The following is a 14,226-nucleotide window of genomic DNA, read 5'->3' as shown; positions in this document are numbered from 1 at the left end:
TGATATTGCATCAAAACATTTTGATATATGTAGGAAAGATACTGCTATTTCTTCACGAGCATTTAATTCTTAGAGCCTGTCATCAATAAGTTGAATGATATTGTAAATATGCTGACTGCTGAACAGTAATTAGATTATGATTTAGGAAGTATGAAACCAATTGCTTTCGGACTATTTTTGTTTTCAAAAAAATATTGCAACATGAGAGACAACCGAGATCGGTCTGTTGTCAAAAGCTCTAAACAATGCTAAAACACTATTGATATGAACATTACCGGTGGCTCTATGTAATTTTTTTTTCTTTCTTAAAGCCCAGTCACACAGCGCTTTACGGCTTAATCACGGCCAAAACCCGTCTAAAAGTGGTCTCCTGTGAAGCAGACGATGTTGTTCGCGTTGATGTCGAGTTTAAGACGAGCTACGGTCGATTTGTAGACGTGGCAGGACGCGGGGTAAAATCGGAACGGCGTCGGACGCGGTAAAAAGTTTTGAACTGCTCAAAATTTTAGCCCGCGGACAACCACGGGTGGCACACGTGGTAAAGACGTGCAACACACGTGAAACACACGTGGTAATCCGTGTTCTGGCAGTGATTAAAACTTGGGGAGATACGGTAAAACGCGAAAGTTTAGCGGTCTGTCACGGGCAGAGCACGGTCATCTGACGCGTGTTACGCGTTGTTATCACGGGAAATAGCGTGTGTTTGGCGGCTTATCACTGAAAAATTGATTTTTCCGCGTACATACACGTGGCTGGACGTGGTTAGCCGTGCTTAGGCAGTGTTTCAGCAGTGGAACAGCAGCCAACGGCCATACCCCGTACAAAGCACGGCCAAACCAAAATTGACCAAAAAATTACCACTTACGACCACGTCCACCAGATTTTATAACTTTTTGTACGTGATCTAGACGTGGAGTGTTGTGTGACCGGGGCTTTTGGGCTGTCTTTATACTGGTCAGAAACTGATGCCACGTACTCTGTCTCTGAATTATGGATGGCACCAGTGACAAGAATTTTTGTTGTTGTTTGCGATATTCTGTCACAGATATAGGACATGTAGCCCTACAATTGTGGTAATCTCGCTTTATAGAACATCTGGCTATGATATCAGATGTTATCCGTGGATTTTATCAATTCTTCATTCGAACATGTTAGATTGGTTAAGCTTTAGAACTTGTGCACTGAAGAGGTGACTTCACATAGCCGTGTAATCTAAAATGAAATTAAAATGATTGAAACTACTACGTGTTAGAAATAATTATTTCCCACTTTTGATCCTTAATAGTTCAAAGACTATAATATCAGATAGGACTGACATTGATATGAGCATTAGTTGAATAGTGTTCAATTTTGTTGGAATTACTTTAAAAAAATAAAAGCATAAATCAGTTTCATTAAATTCAAGATTAATTTTTAAATTAGAGTTCAGATTTTCCCCTTTTTTCAACCTTCTGCACAAAAATTTAACTTTGCACCGGAGTTATTTATGGTGTGTATGGGAGTGTGTGGTTAACACCCAGACAATGGTCCTGGACAATGGTCAAGGTTTAAATGCTTTATTATCTATTGGACGAATTCCACTATCACAGCTAGTCGTGATTCGTCATTTAAGTAAAAAATGTCATATTAAATGGACTTTGAAGCAATCAAAGTAATCGAAGTGATTTAAGTCTTTCAAAGGAACATTGATGTTGATGACGAAGATGATGGTGGTGATGATAAATATGATGATGATATACGATAATGATGACAATGATAGTGATGCTTGTGATGATTATCATGATGACATTGAGAATATTGAAGGGGATGATAATAATGAAGATTACGACGACGATGATGATGTTGATGATGATGATGACTATGATGATAGTGATAATGATGATGTTGCCCAGTATGTTGCAGTGCAGAAAAGGGCACTAAGTAACATTAATTGAATTAATAAAATGAATGAAATTCACTGGTTTCTTTAGATGACTAAGATATGCTCACACTATTTGCTATGTTTAAAATTACATGTAGATATGGAAAATAAAGTGAAAATGTTGAAATGATTTTGTTATTTTTAAACTAGATAACTGACAGTTAAGCTAACTTAAGTACTTAACGTAAGTATGTACACTTTTCTCTCTTGGAATTATGAATTACCTATCACAGTAAATACCTATAAGGGTTTTTTTTTATTTCATTTTTTTTTTCAAATCAAATGAAATTTGATTTCCAAATAACACATGTTTTTTTTTTATCGACACAGATTCAAAGAAAGGAAAACGTGCAACGTGTTACAACAAAAATGTGCATTTATACTTATCGAACTAATAATCTGTTCAGAGTAATTGCGTTATTGGAAAGAACAACATCCATCGCTTGAGTACATACGTGTAAATGCACGCCCTATTTGCGCTGACAAAAAAAAAATGTTATCAAAAAGTGTGAAAATTCAAACGGAACATAGCAGGGAATAATGGTGATATGGATGTTAGCTAACGTACTTCAGACAGCTTTACTTTACAGTGCTTTTGACTGCAATGCCCTTCTCAATGCTGATGCACCGAGGGCTCCTTCCAAATCACACTGCCCACTTCTTTGTGAATTTACTATTATAATCGTGATTATGACTGCATTCAGATAACCCACATTTTGGGACTTTTTTGCTTTTTTTGTGTCTCGCTTAGTGACATAAATGTCATCTTATTTTCATGCTTTGATAAATGTTTATCTTTCAGGTTTCCACGCATTGTCAAAGCAATTGGAGGCGTTCCTTTGTCCCGACGATTGGGGGAATGAGGGAGAGATAGCAAAAATGAGGCGAGTATACATAATGCATAGCAGACGTTACGTCCTGCCGTGTATTCGTTTACATTGGTTCCCGAGTACAGGGCCGGGCCAACCGGGAGGCTTGACTTTTCTTTGTTTGTTTGTATTTTGTTTGTTAGTTTGATTTTGCGTGTTTGCTTGTCAGCCGATGTTGGTAAAGACGTGGCAGGGAAAACTTTGAAGACGTGTTTTGGGTGTTTCTGGGTTTTGTTTTGTTTTGTTTTTGTTTTGTTTTGTTTTGTTTTTGTTTCAATCATTTTTTTTTTTTGCTTGTCAAACAGCCGATATTGAGATTGAAGTGGCCACAAAATGTCCCCCTCCCTTCCATCCTATAACGAATCGACCTCCTAGCTCTCATAAAGTCGGCTCCCCCAGTTTCACAGACGTATCGCCGTCCATGGAGTACAAGAAAGACCCAAGTCAGTCCATCGGGGAGTTTTTGTGTGTTGTTGTTGTTGTTGTTGTTGTTTTTTTTTTTGGGGGGGGGGAACCTCAATACGGGTATTTCTTGTTCAGTGACGGATACGTGTACGAATGGAGATGAATGCGGGCGTAGAAACAGCTGGCATTATTTTCTCACTGCACTGCAACTGGTTTTTGGATTGATTTGCTGGTGCACGTGTTCTTTATTCAATACTTCCCCGTCTTTTCTGAAGACACAAAATGTATTATTTTCAGATATTGTCTAAACCGTATCATTGTCATTATACATCGACTCATATTGTTATTATGCCAGAATGACAACGGCTCATCCGCTTGCAGAAGGTGGCTTATTCAACCGCAAAACCTGCATTACAGAAGAATTTGCTATATCCTTGAATATTTGTATTTTCTTCTGTATTTTTTCTCTATGTTTTGGTTGTTTGTTGTACGCGTACTCTTCATCTTAATCTTTACGCTCGACTTTAACTGGGACCTACGCTTGACAAGCTTGCTTCTCAGTAGGTTCCATCATCATCATCATTTCTTTAGCATTCATTCTCAGATTCCTATTTTCATAGATGGACCACTACGATCTATATGTGTACAATATTCCATATGCCTCCTAGCTGGATATCATGTATTATAATCATTCTGTTATACTATGCCACCTAGATGATGTATTATCTAATTTTTCAACCAGAAATATGAAAATAAAATCAATTTCAAAATTGAAATTGAAAATTCAAAAAACAATTATTTGAACAATTATTTACATTTGAATTACTTTGCAAAGGTTCTGCAAAGATGATACCCGAATTTTTACTCTGGTCATACTTATTTTCAAGCATTCAATGACTAAAATCGTAGCACGACCGCTTTCGCAGACTCAAAATCGAATATTAGATCAGTTAGTTGACGGCTATCATATGCTAGCATAAACGCCTTTCTCTTTACTTTTTTCTTTTCCTGTAAGAAGAATAAGACAAGAGAGTGCAGGGGTGTATCCAGGATTTTTTCTGGGGGGGGGGGGGTCGTAATCAAAATTTTTGGACCTTTGCCTTTGCGAGGAAGCGGAGCGACCGAGCGGGGGGAGGGTGTGGGAGGGGGGTGTCCCCCCTCCCACGGTAGGGAGTTTCTGAATTTTATATCTTAAAATGGGGCCATTTGGTGCATACAAAAGTGACTTTTTCGGCATGGCAGTGCGGCTTAGAAATAAGGTAAATTATGGCATATTAAAACTAAGTTACGAAATTTACGAGGTTTTTGACAATAGACCTTATGCATATGACGTCACACGGTCTTACTAACTGAAGGGCGCCATCCCTCAGAGGGCAAGCGATGCGTTGCTAGAGCGTGCTTTTACACGCGAGGCAATGGGCATTTACACACAACATCGGTGTTTCTTTTACTGTCTTTTCTATTGCATGTAATCTACAGCCCTAGATCGGGAAATTCAAGCTTGTATAGCAAAATCGACATTTGAGGTATGCATTGCACTCACCAGGTTAATGATATATCCAACATTTTGGCACAATTTTCATGAAAAAAGATGCAACTACCAGCGGTCGTAACAGCTCATCAACCTACGAATCCGTTAGCCAATCACATGTGAGGTAGATTTCTACGTGTTTTTTACTAAAAACACGTACCTCGCATGTGATTGGATAATGAAATTCAAAATGGCGACATACATTCAGCGAACGGCGATGTTGCGCTATGGATACAAATTTCTGCGATATAACCTAGAAATTCTGTAGTTACTGTGAGTATTTCGATTGCACAATGTGAGAAAATTACCCAAATATTGCTGCATAATGTGTCATGTCATGTCAAACTTGTTTGATGGTAAAAAAAAAAACCTGCCACTAGCCTGGGGACTGGCGGCGAGTGAGGCGATCGCCGCTAGCGCGCATAGGAAAAGCACATAACTAGCTGCACGCCTCTGCGATGTCAAGGACTTCGCTTGCCCTCTAAGATGGCGTCGCGAGAGGTTGTCAAGCGAGTGATGACGTCAATGCATAAGGTCTATTTGCTGGAACATCGGTCACTTTTTTTCCCTGTTGTAGGGCTATATAGAGTAAAAAGCCCTCACAAAACAAAAGTGTCTTTTACAAAAAGTGGACCTTTTGAAAATTTGGGGGGGGGGGGGGGTCGTGCGACCCTCCCGACCCCCCCCCCCCCTTGCATACACCCATGATTTCCGGCATGAATCCTGTAATGAATGCAAGGGATTATGCTACAGGGAAATGTACTGTGCATATCTTTGAAATTGGGCTACGAAGTTGTAAGAATTATTCATGAATAGTTCTCAAGGGGTTGATATCATTATGCAATTGAGTGAGCTGGTAATGTCATAACATCTCAATTTGCACCATTTCGTGTTCAAACAATGTCTATTTACTAAAGATCCTGTGTACAAACTTTCTTTCAAGTTGTTTGGAAATGATACATCAACTCCCTCATTTGCATATTTCTATTGACTATTCGTGACCTATTTTCTTTAACTTTACAATGTCGCAGTTTCCCCAAATTTATCAGATTTCGATCAAATTTACCGTTGTGCTAGTAGTGTTTTACACGTTATCTTTAGATCATTACCTTTTTTTCAACTGGTCGAGAATAGGATTAACCTTAGTTAAGACAATTTCCAAAACTGAAACCTGCAGAGTATGTTATGTTGTTAATGACAATAATTTAGATTCTGATAGTGAACTCTGACTCTGTTGCTCATTTTACTTTAAGAGCTACTCGTGCAGCTTTGGAAACTGAACATGGACAGGATAATATGATACGTTACAGCAAAATATCCATACGATATAGGAATGAATAAACACGCAAGAAGCGTATTGACTGTAGAATAGATAATGAGAAACATATAGTTATTTGATTAGACGAAAAGAGATTTCGTGGTGGCTGGTATACAGTGAAAGGTATCTTGATGGTAGACAGAGGCAAGTCTGCGTAATGTACGATAGACAAGGATTTGTTATGGTTGGTTAGGAAATACTATTATTTACTTATTTCTTTTGAAAACAATGAATTCATTACCGCGTTTTATCACTCTACTCTTTGCATGTCCTAATACTAATACTCAGCTTTCTCTTTGTAATTTGACCGAACTATAGACTGTTCTTAATGTTTGTTAATGTTCCGTACCATTATCCAGAGAGGTTTTTTCCAAGCGTCGGACGCTGAGACAAACCCTCCAGCTATTCAAAACTGGTATTTCACCGATGGATATGCGATTCTCGACTAACGTCAAAAAGATAGCGCAACTCAACCAGACTACCAACATGAGGGAAAGGTGGAACTGTCACACGTGTACTATCATTGGCAACTCTGGTGTGCTAATAAACAGCAAGTGCGGCCACCTCATCGACAGCTCCGATCTTGTTATCCGAATGAATCTGGCGCCGTTTGGTGGCGAGTTCGCTTCGGACGTCGGTTCGAAAGTCAGTCTAATGACTTTGAATTCCGCACAATACAGGCACCTGACGTACTGTACGGACAACTACGGCAACATCACTATCGACGGGTTACCACGCTTATGTGCGAAACTACTAAGAGACTTAAGCCGCATGAACGGTAGCATCCTTTGGTATTTCGGGTCTATGGCCCACAACAATCATCTGAAAACAGCGCTGGCGACGTTGCATAATTTCTACAATCTCCACTTTGGTTTCGCCTACAGCCCGGCAGAGATCAAAAGTGAAGTTAAAAAGTGAGTAGATAGAACACTTAGGTAAAATGAAATAATTGTAAATATATGAAAATGAATATTGTGAAAATTGACAAACAAAAACGAAAATAATTATGGTCTTACGTTATTTCGAGGGGACTGAATCCGTTCAGTCTGATGCAACTCATACATCCTTGAAGCCGTTAATTTGATATTCACAGTTTCCGGCAAAGTCTCAATTCCCTTTCTATTTCCTCACTAATGTTGACAAATTGAAAAGACAAAATTAATCTTTGAAATGAACGATTATTTAAAGGTACATACACGCAGTGCATACATTTTCTTTATTTAGGTCTAAATTGAATATTAGTGCAAATATGTGAATTAAATCGCTATTACAAAATAAGTATACGTTTGAATATTATCATCATTTCAATTTTTTTGTGCATTTCATTGCTGATTTAATGTAAGTATAAATTCCAATGTCAGTAGCAAGATAAACGTTTCCACACCAGCCCGATGAAAATCCAAGCTCCAGATTATTTTCGCGGTGGCAAATTAGTGCGCTGATTCATTTTCTATTCACAGTAGCCCAAAGATAATCAGCCCGATTTTTTTCCCCGAGCTAATTCGATATTTGAGCATGCGCAAACAGCGTCGATGGCGCATGTGCCTTCAAGAAATACCCGCAATTTGTGTTCAGGTTGCCTCGATCAGTCGGGTCACTTACTGGTAGACATGATGTGATTCATCGCGCTAATTTCTTGAGGCGAATTCACATTATCAAATTGCGCTCTATAGTTCGCAAATCATCACGCTTTTTAGACAATTTCCCGAGTTTGCGTCTGGACATTTTCTCGAGCTTAGCTCTCGAATAGGCGCGATAATTTGAAATCATTATAGTTTTCACATCAGCCCTATATATCGTTTCGAAATCGTTGACGCGCTATTTTCAGAATCTCGTGCTTGAATTTTCATAACCTGATGACGAAATAGCGCGCTACTCGATAATGTAGCTTCAAATTAGTGATCGAAGGGTTACTTTTCAGAAATCTACATAGACGATAGAGAGGAAAATTATTTTTTTTTTATGAGTTTTGAGGAAAGAAGCGAGAAATCCATTTCTCGTTTTTGTTTTGTTTTGTTTTGTTGTTTTTTTTGTGGTTTTTTTTTTTTTGTTTGTTTGTTTGTTTGTTTGTTTGTTTGTTTTTTTGGGGGGTTGGTGTTTTGGGGTGTTTTTTTTTTATGCAAATGGCGATAAGTCTACTGCGTGCGGTATAGGATCGGTGCGTTTTAAATCTTGCGCATCGAATTTCTTCTCTTAGTTTATCGCAATGCTCGTGAACGTTAACAATCAATATTGATTTTGGGATGAAGATGTGCGAGACACTTTCCTCTTTTTTTTTTTTTTGTATTGGAAACTATACTACCATTGGCCATAAATCAGGGCATGCTTTTGTTGAGCGAGCTACTTAGCCTAAACGGCATGCTATGATAATAATGATAATAGCTGCTTCTTGTATAGTGCACAGGTCCACCTTTCGGGGCTCATCTCGCTTCAAAAAAGGAAAAGATACACATGTACAAATATGACAACAGAGAAGAAAATGGCAAACAATAAACAAACACATACCAGATAAAGAACACAATTGTGCCGAACATTATAGATTGCAGTTTTAGTCCTCAGTGTGAGAGGAACAGATACGCTTTAAGTTTAGATTTGAATGTTTCTGTAGATGACAGTGGCCTTAACTGAATAGGTTTTTATTCATGATTTTTGGTCCCATAACGGAGAAAGCGTGATCCCCCATTCATGTTTAATTCTGGGTGTTTGGAGTAGCAGTGCAACTGATGATGAACGTAGACTTCGTGTCGGATTGTATTTGGGAATAGAGTCTAATTCGGAAAATCCACCCGAGAAGAAATCAAAGCATAAATAAGCATCTCAGCCGCAGATTTTGAGAAAGAAATTCCCTTTCGAAACTTAAATAACGCAACCATGGCAATAATTTGAGAAAATATTGCGGATTACAGAAGTTCCTCAGCATTTTTTATTTATTTATTTATTTTTTTTTTTTTTGCAAGCAACATGCTAATAAACCTTGGTACACACACATTGGTGTCGGGGTTGAGACTTTTTTGAACGTGTTGGAAAGGGGGTTGCTGTGGTAACTGCATCCCATGAAAATAATAAAGCAGGACAAAATATTCGGATCAAACTACAGTACTTTCTGTAGCAATTGCTCATGCAGTTCGGCGCTCATGCTGTTCTTTGGCACAAAGGGAACAGGACACAATGTTTCGAATGCGTATGGAAACTGCGTTGCAATGGTAACGACACAGGGGCGTAAATCGCGGGGGATGGGGAATAGGCCTACACGACCCCCACCCCCATGGAATAGGGAGAATGGCCTGCACAATCCCTCCCACCCCCCCCCCAAATGTGAAAAAAAAAACGGAAGAAGAAAAAAATGGGATCATGGTGATTGTATGAATTTTGGCATAAATGCATGACGTTCTTACTCCCTCCTTCAGAGAGCTTAACAACATTCTACCTGTTAGGATTTGGATGCATAATTTTCTTAAGCGCTCGCTCGCAAAAATATTGATATCGACTTACAGCATGGACCAGATGTTGTAAACGTAAAATACAGGCCTACATGTATACATGCTATGACCCACACCACTCGGGATTATCTATTTGTTCAAAATGATTACCGACAAAAAAAAAAATCGACAAAATAAAATCGCCAGAATTGACTCTCCACCCCCCCCCCCTTATTTCCTGAATCATTGAGCAAACGACGATGACTCAGTCAAGATACACCTTTGGGCATACACAGGGATGATCAGGGGCGTCGATCCTACGGGCAGCAACGCGGCATTTGTCCCGCCCCCATGGAAATGTTGATGGACACAAATCACTTGTTCCTCAATAACTCCGAGATGAGGGAACAACTTTTTGTTTTTAATTCAATTAATTTCCAAATATTACGAGAAGTGTGCACCAGATCGTTGACTTGCATTCATAAGAATGCAAAAAAAAAAAAAAAAAAGATCCCCGATCGGTCCTTTTCGATAGGCTTTGTATAGTTTTGAGATTGAAACAAATTCCAAATATCTCATCAAAAAATGTGCACCAGGGGGAAAAAGTATTATTTTTGCTCTCCCGCAAGGAAGAAAAAAAAAGATATCGAGGTGTGGCAATTTTCTTGCTTTTTTGAAAGAAAAATTTCAAAATATTTTACCCAATAATATGCATGGACACAGACATCTTGAAATTACCTGACACAAATACGACGTGATGGTTAATGTGGAGTAATCGGCTTTGCAATAATACGAGCATAACGAGAAGTGGGCTATAGATTTTCAGCAAAACACTGAATTCAGACTAAAATCATACGAGTTTCATCGCGCTTTGCTACAAACAGTACTGTGTTGGTTGATTGAATTTCATTAAATATATATATATATATATATATATATGATACATGTATATATATATATGTATATATATATATATATATATATATATATATATATATATTAATCATTCCTGTTAAATGTCATGTTCTTTCTTCATGTGCAGAGTTCTTAAATTGAGCTTTCCAAGTACCGGTGTGTCGGTTTACGCAGCAGCCACTCACTTCTGTTCTCGAATCCAGCTCTTCGGTTTTTTTCCGTTCTACAAAGACCCGACAAATCGCACCTTGTTCAGGCATTACTACGAACACGCCAAGATCAACTACACGACCAACAAGCATGAAATGCCGGATGAGTTCAAAATCTTCCTCAAATTGGACGAGAAGGGCGCCCTCCGCATCGTGAACGATTGCGGCGGAAGATGGAATAACAACTTTCTTAGGGAAAGATTGAAGCACAAGGAGCACTTGAAAGGGGACGAGTTGGATGACATAAATGATGGGTTTTGATATTTCTATATTTACGTATAAAATTCAGAAGTTTCGGATTTTTTCTTGAATATGCATAACTAAGCGGACGTTCCACTACATGTTGTACTACCTTGTGCACAAAGGCATGATAGAGACGTGTGCGTGTGTGTGTGTGTGTGTGCGTGCGTGTGTGGGTGCGTACAAATTGTCTGTACTATCTGGCCGCGTCTACACCGTTTTTTATTAATCATGCACACAAGTTTCAAGTTAATTCACCTTTCTTCCTTGAAGGAGGCATAATAGAGAGAAGAAATTTGTAAACCTGTAAAGTTAAGCGTCCTCATTATCACTGCATATAGAATTCAACAAGTGATTAAAGACATCTAAAACAAACTATACAGCATACTTGACAACTGTAATACGTAAGGAAGCATGGAGGCCACATCAAAAACAGTCAACATTCGAAATACTATTTCAAATAACGGAAAGCTTAAAATATTGAGGCTACTGATTCCACTTGTGGAAACGACCACTCCCCCACCATTTCTTATAGATTTTGGAACGATTTGAAATTTATATTATGCAAACTGAAATTATCTAATCGTGACTAAACAAAAATGACCCGATTTATTTCAGTGCAGCATTAATTCAAGAGAATAAAGAATAAGCATAGATGCACACAAAGTATTCATTTGTGGCAGAATTTTTCTTTTAATTGACGTGATTGAGCCATCCATTCATACTTGTGTAGTGCAATAGTGAACCTATGTAAACCTGCCTCTTGTTCACAACAGATTGAAAAATAAATTTGCGTTCTTGTATTTGTTTTAATGACACATCTGATATACTCGACGTCCGCCAGTACCATAATTCATTCTTAAAGGAGACCTCAGGATGATATTCACATTTTTAATGAACAGCTATAAATTAGTTAACTGAGGACAGAGTGTCAGAATTTATGATAATTGGGAAGAAGAATAAGAATATTTCTGTAATAAAAAAAAATGCAATGAACAAGGATGATGACATGGCAGTTTACCACAAAAATGCATGAGTTAGGTTTCAAGGAAGCAGACCAAAAGAAGAAGGCATACATAGATTATACACAGTAAACTCGCAAGCAAGCGGTTTATTTAACATACTGCTACATTTCTGAAATATGTGAGCCTCCAGTGTCATCATCCTTGTTCAGTGCAATTTGTTTAAGGTTTTAAAAAGTATTGTTTCTGTTGATTTATGTACTGCATGATGTGAAATTATGAAAATCGTCTGGAATGCCCCTTTAATCCTTCTTGTTGATCTCTTTTTAACCTAACTCTTCTGCTGTTATTCCCCTGCCAATGTCAGTGTCACTTGACCCTCTAACGATTGATCTAACATTGACCCTACCATTATTAGTAACATGCCAACATCTGCTCTACTCTGCAATCTTGTTGGAGTCCGATGGCCATAAGTGATTGTTTATCTCTGAGCTACGCAGACTGGTTTAGATGATTCTTGAAAATCACATCCTTGACGATTAAACAGCAGAGTCGTTTGTTGGAAGGTGTGCAGTAACCAGCACCGGACGATGGTCCAAGGTGTCGAGCGGGTGTTCCAGGAGGATTTTAAGGCCACGAAACAGCTCTCTTGGGATGATGAAGCCATCGATATTGGATTGTATTTCCTAGAGCCATCATCGGACATGAAGACGTAGTCAGCTTAGGAGCATTTCACAACTGTGAGACTAGTCTTCTGAGATGATGGTACTCTTTATAGAATCTCTGCTGTGCACTTTCTCGATGGTACACGGGAGGTGTCTGCATTAAAATCGCCTGCAACGATTTTCAGGCAGAACTTTGTGTCGGTAGGCTTGAGGAGTAATGATATGGCAGATAAGCAGATGTGGTACTCATTGACTTCGTCAAGTGAGGTGCCACTTGGGAGTAGTTGTTGAGACGTGTCTATTTGAAATTTCTATCTCCATTGCAAAACGTATTTACATTGATACTGTTACGAATGTAAACTGCTGTGCTCTCTTCACTTTCAGGACTGCTGCCTTAGCGAAATTGCTGCGCTCTCCTCTCACTCTTGTAACTGCTGTTTCAGCAAAAACATTCGTCCTTGCCTCGCTCATGTTACGTAACTTTCCTTCTGTCCTTGCTCCGTCCTCGCTCTATCCTTGCTTTCGACCTTGCTTCTCTGTCCTTTCTTCCGTCCTTGCCACCTTGCGTCTCTATTCTCTCTTCTGTCCTCGCCCCGTCCTTGAATATCTCCTTACACTGCTACGTCTGTACTCGGTAGCTGTCCCTGCTGTCCAAGCGAGCTCTGAAAGGAAAGACGTGTTTTGCGGCCTTGAATTGTTTATTGTGGCTTCACTCTCGGCCTTCTGGCGTGGTCCGGCAGGGTGCGACCTTCGTCGTACGTCGCTCAGGGTCGTTGCTGTAATGTGCGACCCTGAGTTACGTAAGACCAAGGACGAGTGGATTTAGCCGCCGACCTTATCAAGGTCAACCCGCCGTTATAAATACTGCTGTTATCACTAAATTATGATCATTAAAAAGAGAGCAGAGCAGAGGGACTACGTATCCGCGAGTCTAAGTAGAGACTGCGATTTGGGATTCAGCCCAGAGAGTCTGTTTTGAATTGTAACATTGCGAGATGAGATTCTGATTTGTGACACTGCGAGATTGAATTTCGACAATAAACTTGCTGTCATGTCATGCCCGGAAGAGATCGTGTCCGTTTTACTTCATACTAGCTGTTTAGCTCTCAACTGAATGTTCGACTGAACTGAATGCTGTGTGTGGTGCCATGCTTTGCAGTACATCTATACCCTAATTAACTGATAACGAATGTTCCCGGTTAATTCCCTGCATTCACGCCGGCCAGAAGCAGAGGAATTATCCCCCGACTTTTGTTACACTGGTGGCAGCGGTGGGATACCATCTTGAACACACCATCGAGACTTCTGACTTTTTCTTCATCGAAAATGCCACACAATAACGGAACGACAGAAATGCCAACAGCCAGAGATCCAAATGGAGGAGAACGAAATGGCTTCAGCTCAGTTCAGTTAAAATGGCAAGGACTTGAGCAGTGTCGCACTTGAGTTCTTTTGTGTCCATGAATTTTGCAAATGAAAGTGACTAGTCCTCCCTTGCTGCTGCCGATCTTGGGAATGCCTTGGTAAGAATCTTCATCGTAGGCTTTGAGGAAAGTGAGGAATTGGCTGTCCAAGTTCGAGATAGCCTTTTGGCAAGGCCTCGTGGCTGTGAAAGAGACTAACTGCGAGAGAACGTGTGAACGCGAGACCGAGCGGCGCAGCCGCGAGGCCTTTGAAACCTGACATGAATTTCTTATCTTGAGCCTTGTTTCTCACCGATTCTGCTACCCTGTAGGGTAGCGGCCAATCAGCGATCGCATTGCTCACCACGC

The 14,226-nt window shown here is 39.5% G+C and overlaps 1 protein-coding gene across 1 annotated transcript; it reads left to right on the top strand.

Moving 5' to 3' along the window:
- The first annotated feature begins 6,455 nt into the window (after window positions 1–6,455).
- Window positions 6,456–10,848, top strand: LOC140238502 (alpha-2,8-sialyltransferase 8B-like). The gene is made up of 2 exons (XM_072318408.1): window positions 6,456–6,958; window positions 10,506–10,848. Exons 1-2 carry the CDS (start codon window positions 6,471–6,473, stop codon window positions 10,846–10,848), a joined length of 831 nt encoding a protein of 276 aa, XP_072174509.1. The 5' UTR covers window positions 6,456–6,470.
- Window positions 10,849–14,226: the final 3,378 nt, after the last annotated feature.

Source organism: Diadema setosum, chromosome 15 (assembly GCF_964275005.1).
Source record: "Diadema setosum chromosome 15, eeDiaSeto1, whole genome shotgun sequence".
NCBI classification, from domain to species: domain Eukaryota; kingdom Metazoa; phylum Echinodermata; class Echinoidea; order Diadematoida; family Diadematidae; genus Diadema; species Diadema setosum.
This window is presented reverse-complemented; position numbering and strand designations above follow the sequence as displayed.